General features: G+C 37.4%; 1 protein-coding gene across 1 annotated transcript in view; it reads left to right on the top strand.

The window, feature by feature from the left end:
* The window catches only part of LOC119188847, a 45,095-nt gene extending 32,279 nt beyond the window's left edge, over positions 1 to 12,816 (top strand). The window contains exons 3-4 of the mRNA XM_037436890.1: positions 11,847 to 11,966; positions 12,776 to 12,816. Of these exons, the coding sequence (XP_037292787.1) occupies positions 11,847 to 11,966; positions 12,776 to 12,816 (161 nt within the window). The remainder of the gene's footprint in view (positions 1 to 11,846; positions 11,967 to 12,775) is intronic.
* The last annotated feature ends 776 nt before the right edge of the window (positions 12,817 to 13,592 follow it).

Consider the following 13,592-nt stretch of genomic DNA (forward strand, 5'->3'; position numbering starts at 1 on the left):
GTTTTTAATGTAATCGTAATAATTATTCTCATATAGCGGGGTGGGGCGCTGTTACACAAAGCTACCTGCGTCCTTGAGTAGTTGCGAGGTGTTTAGAGAACGAAGATCATTGTATATTAAGTGAAAATGCGGGACGATTATGTATTCAACGTTAATTTTTTTAGATTAATTGAAAATCATCCAGTTCTCTATAATTATAACAGACTAGAGTATTACAATAACCCTCTGTATATTAGCGAGATACACCAGTGGTAACACATCTTCATCTTGCAAAAGACATGTTATCGTGTCAAATCAGACAGCTTAAAACCTTCATCTCTCGCGGCGCCCAGCGTCACGTCCGTGCCTCGTATTTTCTATATGTTTTAAACAATTACGACGGCGCCCCATACGTGCCATGTCTGCGCCCTACGTCTTATCTGTGTGGCCTGCACCTAACATTCGCGTAATATAATAATAATAATATCAGCCCTGTATTATATACCAGCCCACTGCTGAGCACGGGCCCCTCTACTACTGAGAGGGATTAGGCCTCAGTCCACCACGCTGGCCTAGTGCGGATTGGTAGACTTCACACACCTTCGAAATTCCTATAGAGAACTTCTCAGAAGTGCAGGTTTCCTCACGATGTTTTCCTTTACCGTTAAAGCGAACGATAAATTCACAAAGAATACACATATGATTTTTTAGAAAAGTCAGAGGTGTGTGCCTTGGGATTTAAACCTGCGGACATTCATCTTTGCAGTCCGTTCCACACCCAACTAGGCAATCGCTGCGTAAACATAAAAAATCATTAAATAAAACGATCACTTAGGATTACAGGCGACGGTGACCACTCACAGACGGTTATGCCTTCTACACAATCGTGCATGCCTGTACTCGCTTATCATGTTTCTTCGTGTGATTTTGATAACGACGATGGGGGACGAATGGGTACCTTATAAATAAATTAATATTAACTGGTCTCCTATCAGGGGACCAATGGGCACTTGAATAGGTGACGAATCTACAACTTTTATTCTAGGGTACGAGTTTTAGGGGACGAGTGGGTCCGCACCCGTAGGTATTATATCCGATTTGTAGGTTGACTATTCCTCTAGGTAATTCTAAATTTGAATTTGAATTTTTATATGCGTCAGTGTGTGTGGAAAATATTATACCAATTATTCATTTTCTGAGTGGTAGAATCACGCTTTAGTGACTGTCGACACAGACTTGAGTTTAAATTCCATAATGATCAGCAGCTCACCTGCGTATTGTCATTGTAGATATGCAAGGACAGTAGTAACTTGCCCATCTGCTGAATTATTTTAAAATACCTATATTCTTTATACATTTACCATTTAAACAGTAATAAAGCTATCAATGAATATCGAAAAGTGCAAAATAATAGAGTAATAACATCAATACAATATACGTTTTATTCTTGGTAGGTAGTTTCCTCGCTGAAATGTGAAGTGCAACGCTCCCCGCCACACTGTATTCGAATGAAGTGCAGCCCAATACGCGACTCTTCTGACTTGAGCGCGGATTACGAATAGTGACGTACTAGTTGGAAAAAATTATCGTATTTAATGATTTAAAGAAATGAGGACAGTCCAATATTTATTAATTTACAAATCATAGCACTTATATAATATCGGTTAATACAGCTGAATTAGGATGCTTACTAATTTAGAACTCTTAACGCGCATCCTTTCGCATCCTTTGGTATATGGTATGGTATTAGTAAAAAGACTGCTGGCCTCGGTGACGTAGTTGTATAACGTGCGCGGTACGACCACTGCTCTGAGTTACCGTGTTCAAATCCCGGATCGAGCAAAGTGATTTTAGGTTTCTGCTCACTATTAACCCTGCTTGTGAAACTTGTGCTTGATTCATCGCATTGATAAGTCTTCATTGTGGGTCTATCATTTCTTCTCCTCTTTCTGTTGTCATTACTCCAAAATCAATTACATTTACTTCGCCTCTGAGGCTAGCAAAGATATTAACGCTGCTAATATTAATTTAATTTTCGATAATCTATTCATAAAATAATCCATCTATCAGTGTACGTTTTTTTTATAAATTATCTAAACATAATAATATTTACGATTACATTAATAACACTGTTTATTATAGAAGCAATACAATTTCAATAGTCAAATGATTCTAAAACAAAAGTTTTCTTAATTGAAAACACTCTTAAACCAATAGTATTACACAAATTATTACCGTTAAATCAGTTCTAGTTCGATGTAAACACACTCGGCCCATCACTAACGTGAGTCGTGAACTGAACACTTTTCAGCGCCAAGAGTCACCGAGTCGCGTACTCCAACAAAAGATGTCGTTATATCGCATGACTCGTGCGTGGGTACCGGGTACCCATTACATACCACAGCCACTTGAGAATTTCTCTCTTAAAAAACTTATCGTCTGTCGTGCCTATTGTGGATGTAATTTTATTTTTAATTAGAGTCGCGTAAATCTCTTGTGCCTTTTAATGTACTCATGTCGAGCTTGAGTAGACAACTTATATCTTCATGTATTAACTCGCAGTCGCGAGTGCGCTTTAAATGTACCGCATTAATATTTTCCTTTGGAGTTCTTTTTATGAATTTGAGAAATTATTTTTAAACTCAACTTGAGATCGTGTTTTACTTTTACTATTCGTATATCAATTTTGTTCTGTTTTAGGCCTAATGTTTGGTTAGCCATATATGTAATTATTGCTCCCACAAAAAGCGTCATTACTGTTTTTTTTTTGTTTCTTTATCATAAACTTTTCTTTGATCCGATATGTTTAACCTTTTCATTGTTATAAATATTAATTACTAGTTCTTTCCCGGGGCTTTGCCCGCGTTAAAGAGTTTTTCCGGGATAAAAGTCTGTTTTTATCTCGGGATAAATATCCTGTCTTTCTCAGGGTCTCAAATTATCTCAATACCTAATTTTATAGAAATCCGTTCAGTTCTTTTTAATTTTATCGCGTTCAGAGTACTGTTTTAAAATATTAGGAGGACATACGTCCTTTAAAAAAATCGTATTTTTATCATATAACTAATTATCTAAACACAAACATACATAAACCAATTCGTTCGCATAAACATCGGTATCAACCCTTTCCGCAGTTGTGATGGGGTTAAAATAAAAGGATGTAAACATCGCGTCTGTCTACCAGCTCGGGCTAAGTACCGCCTACCCGATGCGTGACGGCATCGTAAAAATCTTGAGCCACGAAAGCCTATACCGTACGCAATTACGTTTTGTACAATAAAACATGTTTTGGTAGTTTTGTACTAAGTTTTAGTTTGCGTTTCGCGTCCTTATTTGATGGATTTTATGTAAATATTTTGCTGATAGGATATATTTTATATCCGTCTAGATAGCGACCGCTACACAAGGTGTTATAAGCCGCCATAGTGGCCCATGTAAGTGTGTCGCATTCCGGGATCAGTCTATCCGGTTCCAATAGGCCGGCATAATTGTGTCGACTGCCGCGTGATCATCTTTCGTCAGTCGACATTCTATAGGACCCCACTCTACATTGTGGATATGGTTTTAGATAAATCCACGCGTACATTTGCGAAATTCAGGGTATTATGGCCTCGTTTTCTGTCTTACAATATTGTGATTATATCGGCATTTCTCAAACAAAGTGGTTGTTTTCTTCAAAACAAGTTCTCACGAATTAAAAGCTTCAGTTCATACTGAAATACATATTGAAACAACTCCATACTGAATTTAAAATGTTTAACACTAAGAAATCGTATGTAATTTTTGCTTTACTTTTATCTAGAGCATACCTCATGAGTTCAAAAACACTCCTGAATATTTCACGTAATCTCAAAATGCTAGGCTATGGTGTATCAAACGATGTTCAATTGTGTTTTTGGAAGAATAAACAAATCTGGTTTGCAAAAGCTTAATATGCAAAGCATTATTTCACGCAGACCTATGGCTTTCTGCTTTAAAAATTATAAGTCGCTATCGTAGCATAGGATAATGTTCTTATGTATAGGGACCTACTCTAATATGTGAATTTCTTTTTAACCACAAAAGCTAGACGTGTCGCTCAAATTTAGACTTAAACGATGCGACTCCTAAACACTCAACATCAAGATAAACATCCCTTACAATTATTGTAATAATTATACCAAAAAGGCACTTCCAAACCAACCAAGAAATATTAAATCGATGCGAAAAAATATTGTAAAATTCTAAGCATATTAAATCATCCAACTAAGAAGCAAAATATATAGCAATTTACGAGGCACGTTAAAATTCTCACATAACGATAAACGTGCATAATTAAATTACCAAAACACAAACACGAACGGCATAAATCCGATGCTACGCCGAAAATAAAATGCTAAGTGATGGTACAGATGCTCCATGAATAATAGATGCGAAGCTCTGCGCTAACCCTCATATTTACGTAGGTATCATTACTAGCCTCTTGTGCGTAATTAATCGCAAGGGCTGTCCATACAGCCGACGAGGTCCCGCTTTATTAAATTTTAGCGCTTTCCAGCCCCACACCGGCGGTCGTCCCCACCCTCGCCCGCCCTGCCCCCTGGCAATGAATAGACCCATCACTTTTACTATTCACGGCGGCTCGGTGGATTAGCGAGATGAATTTCCTGATCCCCCAGGGGTTCAAATTGTGCGTGCGCCCCCTATTGAGGTGGATTTTGTTGCGATTACCCAGCGATCGCTCGCTCGGCAATTTTTGACTCGCGTGGAAAATAGATAAATGAAAGTATACGTGGAGATGGTAGTGGAGAGATAGAAATCGAACAACTTGCAAGTTTTGGGTTTTCTGTTTAGAAAATATATATTTTATAGCGCACGTTGCATGCCAGTAAAAAGAAATTGGTGCAAGCATTGCATCATGAGCTATTTTTGGTTTTGTTATATGTATACCAAGGCTGTCAAATAGTGTAGCCTTTGCATGAAAAAATGAAGTAGTTATACCTAAATGATCATTTCGCCCTAACCGGCAGAATCGACATAAAACTCAATATGTTTAATTCCAAATCGGTTACGGACCTAGTTATTCTCGTACGAAGGTTTGGGTACCAGTTTGTTAAAAGTTTTCATAAAACATAGATACCAGTTCCTAAGTTTAACACCCTTTTTTCGTAAAGCAAATGAATAACATACATCCAAAAGGAATTATTCATATTTCTACAATAGGGATAAAGAGAAAAAGCTGATATTCCATTAGCTTATCTATAAAATGACTATAATCGAAGAAAGAAAAATGTATTTCACTACAATAAAACCATCAAAATAAATTTATTGACAATCAAATTGAAAGAGCATATACTTCGTTCACACGAATTCGACGCAAATTGTTATAATACACAATAGCTTCTGTAATAGTCATTAGCTATATCATTTTATCTAAAATGAAACATGGAATTACACTTCCGCTGGTACAAAACGAGCCTATCAAACGCAGTTCAATTGAATAACATAAACGGCGCATGAGCGTTCAGCGTGATTAAACGTTAATACTGATGTAATAAACCGATCCACGTCCATTAGGGTCGAGATGTCGCGCCGGCTATGTATTATATTACACGCGACGTATATAGACGGTTGACGTTCACACATAGAGCCCGAGGGTGTAATATTTTTCACTCAAGCACTACACCCATCAAAAACAAACCGGCCGAGCGGAGCTTTAGCTCGGAGCGAGAGTTTCGCCCCTTTTGTCCGCGCACAATACATGTTCGTTATATTTTTTTTAATAAACCGGCTCGGTATAGCACAATCGATGGCCGCCGGCGACTGGCTCCCGAATCACACAGTTAATTATTGACACATCCGTTTTTTATTCGGCTCCCCGGCTCAAAACGCCATTGTGGCCGCCTAATATTATTCCTTTTGTGCTGAAACTGGCTATTTCCTTACCTTTGTGCCAGTTTCAGTTTTGGTGAGAGGCGGTCCTTTGTTCCGTCCGTTAATTGATCTTAAATTATTGGTTATCAATTTTCTCGATTGTGAATGATGTTTGAAAGACATGGCTGGGAATTGAGATCATATTTAGCGATGATTTATGTGTTTATCGTTTTAAGCTTGTATTTATATGTATATGAAGCTTGTTTTAAAGTGTACACAAATTTCAACTTAGATCTGATAAAACCTTAATGACCAACAATAATATCTTAGACAACATTGACAAAATAAATAAGATAATTGACAGGTAGATAAATTAAAAGCACTACATTTACTTAATAATTTAAAACGTCTTATGACGTCTGACGCAACATAAACATTCATATTTAGGTTTATAGTTGGGATGAAAGAAAACACCGTCGTTATCGATAGGGTTTTTAGTATCGTGATGAACAATTGAATAATTTTTGTGGTAATGAACTGCGCAGCGCGCCGGCGACGTCACTACACGTCCCGATCTAGATAAAGGGTTGGTTTGGTATCGCGCGCGACACGACAACTCTCGGATACGATCGGTTTCCGATAACGTTCAGTTATCACGGAAACTGATAATTCGAAAACTGGCTTTTTTTAAACACGACAACCAATATATCATGGGCTGTTTAAAAGTTATATTTTGTCACGTTTACTGCGTGTAACTTTGATCAAATCTTATGCTTAGGTTATCCTTCCTCTAGGTATTTACATACGAAGTGTACTGCTTGTAACTTACCTTTGGTCAATTCTTATTCTTACGTTATTCTTCTTTTCTAGGTATTTATATTCGAATAAAATATTGTATGTCTATCATAATCTTGTATTGCTTTTTCTGGCCTTAGACACAACACTACAACTATGACATACATGCATAAAGTTTTTAACTAAAGTATTTGGTAATTTTTCAACCCATTCCTAATTGCTTTTCCTTTTTTTTAAATACTAATGAATAATATAACGCGTCATGCTGATGGAATATGACAAATCCAACGCTCTAAATAATGAATTTCGATTCATATATTCAATGACATTAATGATTAGGTAATTTTAGTTTATCATTAATACGTAATATCATTATGCATTGTGTGTTATTATTAGTTGTAATAATTCATAATGGACTATGGATTAATTTATTCAAAAATATTTTGGTATTTCATCTACATTTTACTTCCTTTTCGAAATTTTGAATAGGGGTGATAGTGACGTCATAAGACGTTAATTAACATAGAAAATTGGACAATACACTAAAGACTTAAGTGCAACCTAAACCCACGCGCCAGTATACCTCGCCACATATAATGTAAGGAAATTATTTTCAACCCTTCCAATTAGTGATATAAATAGTTGCTACAATTTGGACAAGAATTGTTATTTTCGGTATCCAGAGGTTTTACTCATGTTAACGTGACCATAAGGGCTCGTTCACACTAATTGATTTTCAGATTTGTGGACGATATATTGCACAGGTAATCGTCCTTATGACTAATATTATCTATGTTTTTTTAGCTCGGTATAGTAATTGGACTTGATGGTACTTACCAACAAATCCAATTACTATACCGCTGTATTACTATATTGCTGTATATTATTGCAAGTGCAATGCAGGCCATAACAAGTAAACAAAAAGTAGAACTTCTAATTGCACGCTAAAATTATGCTGGCCTCTTTTACTGTCTGTTACCCCAGTCGCCCGTGGAAAGCGTGTCGTAACAAGACTTCAATGACGCCGTCTGAGTACTCCATACTCAACCATGTGTCCGGTATCCGCTATCTGATACAAAACATCCATCACCTTTGAATGAGGTGAACTTCTTCACGTGCCCTATCCGCAACCGAGCCTAGCACAAAACATATCCGCTCCCATCATATCTACAAATATATCCGGAACTCCGCCACCAGCGAACGACAAAGCACACCGGCTGCAATCAATGGTCCCTAATATAAATGTTAATGAGAAGTGTTCGCTTTAAGCTGATATGATTGCGGGTGATGCGCGGCCGCAGACAAAGCTTTGTGGACCGCGCCGATTTGTATGGATATCGCGTTACGACTCCGCTTTGATTCGCACACCCATTCGTGTAGCTTGAAAGACACGAACTTTATACAGCCCTTTGAGGTTTAGCCGCCTTATCGGCCTTTAAGGGTTTAAAGTTTTAGTGGGCTTTGAGGCTTGGGCAGGCTTGGTTTACGTCTTTGGATGTGATCTGTGTGTAAGCATAACTGATTATGGATGTATGTACAAGTTATGAACACCTAGTACTTTTGTAATAATATACGTACTTTGGTTTGTTTTATTTTATTTATTTATTAGGTTTTCCAGCAGAATTAACACTACAGTTACAATAATTTAAATATTTTAACTTATAGCTATAATGTTAGACCGTTAGAAAAATTAGAAGTGAATTCAAGCTCAGTAAATTAAACACAATATAATTTGGAGACGTTCACGCAATAAGTTAACTTATGCCAGGCTATATAAATCTTGTTCATTCATATTTTATTTCAATGTTAAACAATAATATATTATTGCGAGTAACAATCGTAAATCGTAACCGTAGCCAACACTCCTTCATACAATCGTAAAATAAATCAGGGAAATGTATAAGAATGACATTTCCTAGTGAAAATTCTATCTATATTCTTCAGCCCCTGGGCGTCACATCACTACAATATTATCTTTAAACTAACCATATAAAATTAAAAAGAAAAATCATTTCTTGCATTATGTCGTTCATCATTGTCATCAGCCACATAAAATCCACTGCTGAACATAGGCCTCCCCTAAGGTAATTATATCACTATTAAAGAGAAAATTGAAATTTATTTTAAAAAAAAATTAAAAAGCGGCGATAGCCTAGTTGGGTGTGGAACGGACTGCCGAAACGAATGTCCGCAGGTTCAAACACCAAGGGCACCCACCTCTGACTTGTCTAAAAAATCATGTGTGTATTCTTTGTGAATTTATCGTTCGCTTTAACGGTGAAGGAAAACATCGTGAGGAAACCTGCACATCTGAGCAGTTCTCTATAGGAATTTCGAAGGTGTGTGAAGTCTACCAACCCGCACTAGGCCAGCGTGGTGGACTAAGGCCTAATCCCTCTCAGTAGTAGAGGAGGCCCGTGCTCAACAGTGGGCAAGTATATAATACAGGGCTGATATTATTATTATTATTATTATAATAAAGGTAAATTTTAGAATCATTATAAAATGCCTTATTTCAACTATAAGGATGGACATAATTTTGATTTTACAGTGACCTCCACTAAGAAACATTACATAGCATCGGGTCTATTGTAGAGGATAGCTTTTGTCTAACGGAAATCTGAATCGCCTTTCCGAGTTTCTCTTCTCTAGAATTGACAAGACATTTAGAGATAATGAGATCATTAAGAGTTGAAAGTGGCTAGCTCACTATTACAAGGTCCTATGTCAATTTTTGTTTATGTCGGAAAAATGTGATATAAAATTTTTGTATAGGTAAAAATTAAAAAGACGATAAGCCATGGGTCTCCATTTGTGTATCCTTCGGTATTATTGAAAATTTGTACTAAAAACATAGAATAATGTATTTCAATTTGTTCAAACAATAGAACATATAACTTTGAAATAGTCAGTCGGCGCAGTGTGCGCAGTGTAGAACAGATGTTTGTATTCTTCAATAGACTTACACCCACTTCTACGACACTGCGGTTCGAATCTAGAAGGTGTTCTTGCCACTAGAAATCCGGAATATTTGTTGGAGTAAGTGCTGTATTCCTTGTAAGTGAAATCGATTGTAACACAAAAAAACACTTTTTTATTATGTATCTTGGTGTGCTACTAGGAATAGTTAGGAAATGAATGCCGTACGCCCTTATGTAAGTATATGTATACATAGCAGAGTGTACATAGAAGCGCAAATAGGCTGTGTTATCAAAATGGAAGTCGAGATAGATTCGCATTCGGCAACTTTTCATGCCCGGCCAGCCCTCGCATAATGGAAATGACAAGACTAATGTAACAACTGCAAACATTCCGTCGGACGGATCTAACAAAGCATTCATTTTCTGATGGCGGTAATCTCGCCGAAGGGCGGCATTGTTCGTGATTTTCTCTACGTACATTTTTGTCGTATTTCCTTCTCGAAAAGAATAAAAATACTGAACAGCATTGTCGACGCCGACGCTCGCGCCGTGATCGCGCAAAAAGGAGCCCCTGGATGACAACGAAATGACGGGAGAATCCGCGGGTGGCCTCCCTCTGCCCCCTCTTGTAAAATGTCGCCGGGAGAGGGGCGCGTGCCTACGACAAGACGGCATTTTTACACAACGCCGCCGAACCGACAAATCCTATACACCGATATTAAATCAACACAAATTGAACCGTGGTGCACCGCGGCAAGGTCGATAACGCGTCGCGTGTACCACGGTTCAGTTAAAAAAAAACTTCTCTACTTTGCGATAAATCGATAAGTATATACGGCGGTAACAGAGGGTACAAATTGCACGGATTTTACAGTTCTGTGTGTTGACAAGCAACGGGAGGGCGTTTAGTGGTTTCCGTACTCTGTTTTGGGGAAATATGACATTTCGGATTTTAATTAGACGCTCGAGGGTTTTAGGATACGAGTCGCGTCAGTCTTTCAGATTTTTATGAAAGAACAATGCTTTGTTTTATTGTTATTTGGATGTTCGAAAACGCTAAGATTTTCGCACACCACCTATCATGGAGTATGTGGTGGTGTGAAATTCGCAATACATAATACCAATACATTTTGAGTGAAAAATTTCCTGGGATTTTTCAATATCCGTTGTACAAACAGTTCGACTTGACTCATAATGAACTGAATTGATTAGCATAAGAGCTTCCGACCTACTAACATTTTTTTACGTAGTCCTGATCATGATAATGTCAAATAGGTTAACTGCATTTCTAAAAATATTTTTTATAACAGGAAACAGCGTGCTAAAGTAGAATGCACGAATATCAAAAATATGTCGTCTGCAGGGGCCCTAGTGTCCAAATTCAGTAAAAACCTCGTTTAGATATATTTATACCACTAAACACACGAGCACCCTCACTGGATTTTATCTATAAAAATCTAGCTCGCCTGATTGCAAGCGCAACAGCAACCGAGATCTGTAAACAGTATAAAAACCACCTTAGATTTCGAATGGCAAACTCTATGGTGCCGCGGTGCGCTCTGGCTAGGAATAGGATGACACCAAAGTTTCTTGCCCGTTCTTTCTCTGGTTAGAACTGCTTTCCGACCTGACGGTAGAGTTTATATTGACGGAAACTAAATAATGTATAACATTTTACGGGTGCTATTGAATTGTTTCATTTCATAAGTCTCACAAGGCTAATGTATCTACAAGGTTCTTCAAATATAAACATAAGTTTTTAAGGCGTTTATACTTGAAGCCTGTTTTACATTGTTATAGCAAATTTATTTTGACATTTTGTCGTATTAAACAGCTAATGTAAATAGTACTGCTTTTTATACTATTTATTTGGCAGCATAGATAAGAGTGTGCCTTTTATATTTAGTCGACTTATACATTTATATCACGAGTAGCCATTACTAAGAAGTTGTGAAACAATCAGTTAATAATATAGTTACTCTTTTCTTTATTGTTAATTTGAGAGCTTGACTTTTGTATTTAATCACCCTATATTATATTAGAAGATTAGTGTTTGCTCAATCATCGTGAACAGACCCTTGCTAGATGATTCGCATACAAGAGACGACTTACTATCAATTATGAGTATCTGACACACATCCCCGAACCTGGCAGAGTACGTCCTATATTATGTTATGCTGAGCTGCAATAAGTACCTATGCAATGCATATCAATCGGAATAAACAAGGCGAATAAGTAATGTTTTAAATCAAAATTATTGCTCAAACAGATCAGTATATAACAGCTTAATTGTTTCAGGCTATCTGGAAGCTATTACACCGAAGCCAGTTGAAGATTCTAGAATAGACATGGATGACGTCAAGAAACGGCCTAGATATATTCTCAAATCAGAGCCAAGCTTCAACACACCAGAATTTGGTAAGTTTGACAAATATCATGGCCAGCATTTGACCAAATACTTATGATCCATAACATTGTAGTTTCCCAAAACAAATCCCATGATTTAACAGTGACTAAAGTCAAATAAACTGGGTTTGGTCCAATCATGATATTTGTATGTATTTGTATTTATTTTGCGCGGTCGTATACCAACGAGACGGACCGACCAAATAAAAGACTCATCGTCCTCTAAATTCTCCACAACTGTAAGTGACGCGCTGGACAGAAACCGTTGGAGGCAGATCATCCGCTCCAGATGCAACCCTGATGCTGACCACGATCCTCAGACATGACGGACTGCCTAGAGAGAGAGAGTATTTATTTTAATTAGGATGAATGCAATCATAATATTTTATATATTATTGGTATCAATTGACCAGTGCTTGTCGGCTTCAGCTAATTAGTAGTAACTTAGCATTTTATTCAGTTTTCGTTTTTTTACATGTTCTGCTCTTCCACTCATATGGAAGGTTGCAATGGCCCAGGGTTCATACAAACCGATTTCTGCTTCCCTTCCTAATTTATGTTAAATATAATTAAGTTTAGAACTATTTCGCATTTATTCATATTATTAGTAACTATAAGTTGTGTTGGGTTTCCAGTCGTGAAGGGTTTACCCTTGAAGGTTGGTGCCTTACTAACTTGGTATATTAAGCCATGAAGGAGCATCAGTCTCGCAGTGTTCAGATTAGAGCTTCATGTTTTAATGTTCGCTATAATCTGTGTGACGGCAAACAGCGTGAACAGTCATTATTAGTACCAATAAGTTATATTGGTTTTCCTTGCAGAAAACCTACCCTTCGCCACTGGAAGGTTGGTGTCTTACTAACGTGGTACATAATATATCAAGCCATGTAGGAGTAACAGTCTCGCAGTGTTCAGTTCAGTTTAGAGCTTCATGTTTAACGTTCGCTATAATTTGGCTGACGGCAAACAGCGGGACACGGACATCATATTATTATTAGTAAATATATGTTGTTTTGGATTTCCTTGCGGAAATTTTCACCTTTCGCCACTGCAAGGTTGGTGCCTTACTAACGCGGTACATCATTTATTAAGCCATGAAGGAGCATCAGTCTCGCAGTGTTCAGTTCAGTTTAGAGCCTAATGTTTAACGTTCGCTATAATCTATGCGACGGCAAGCAGCGTAACGCGGTCATTTCCTACGGACTTCCACGGAATAATCACCTTTAAGGTCCACCGTAGTGCAGTTGTAATGTCGATAATCTAAAGACCTATCATGCCAAACTCACTGGCTGTAGTCAGTCTTAAATAAATGTATAACCAGATGAAGACAATTTGTATAAACTGCAAAATAATTAATATAGAACGTCTTACTGCCAATAAATTCATTTAGTGCTGGCCGTACATAAACTGGCTCGGAATAAGTCAGAATTTGTCACTACAAGTTATCAATCCACGACTCAACTATAAAATATATGAGATACTTTACAAATCATATTTAAACAAAAAACAACACACATAACGCCTGTACCCCTGAAAGGGTAAACAGAGGTGCAACCAGGGGACCCCATTATTGCCAGTATATCAGTGCCCTATTATATCATGGGACGAATACCGGATTGCGATCATATCGCCATATCG

The sequence above is a fragment of the Manduca sexta genome, chromosome 9 (assembly GCF_014839805.1).
Source record: "Manduca sexta isolate Smith_Timp_Sample1 chromosome 9, JHU_Msex_v1.0, whole genome shotgun sequence".
Classification (NCBI taxonomy): domain Eukaryota; kingdom Metazoa; phylum Arthropoda; class Insecta; order Lepidoptera; family Sphingidae; genus Manduca; species Manduca sexta.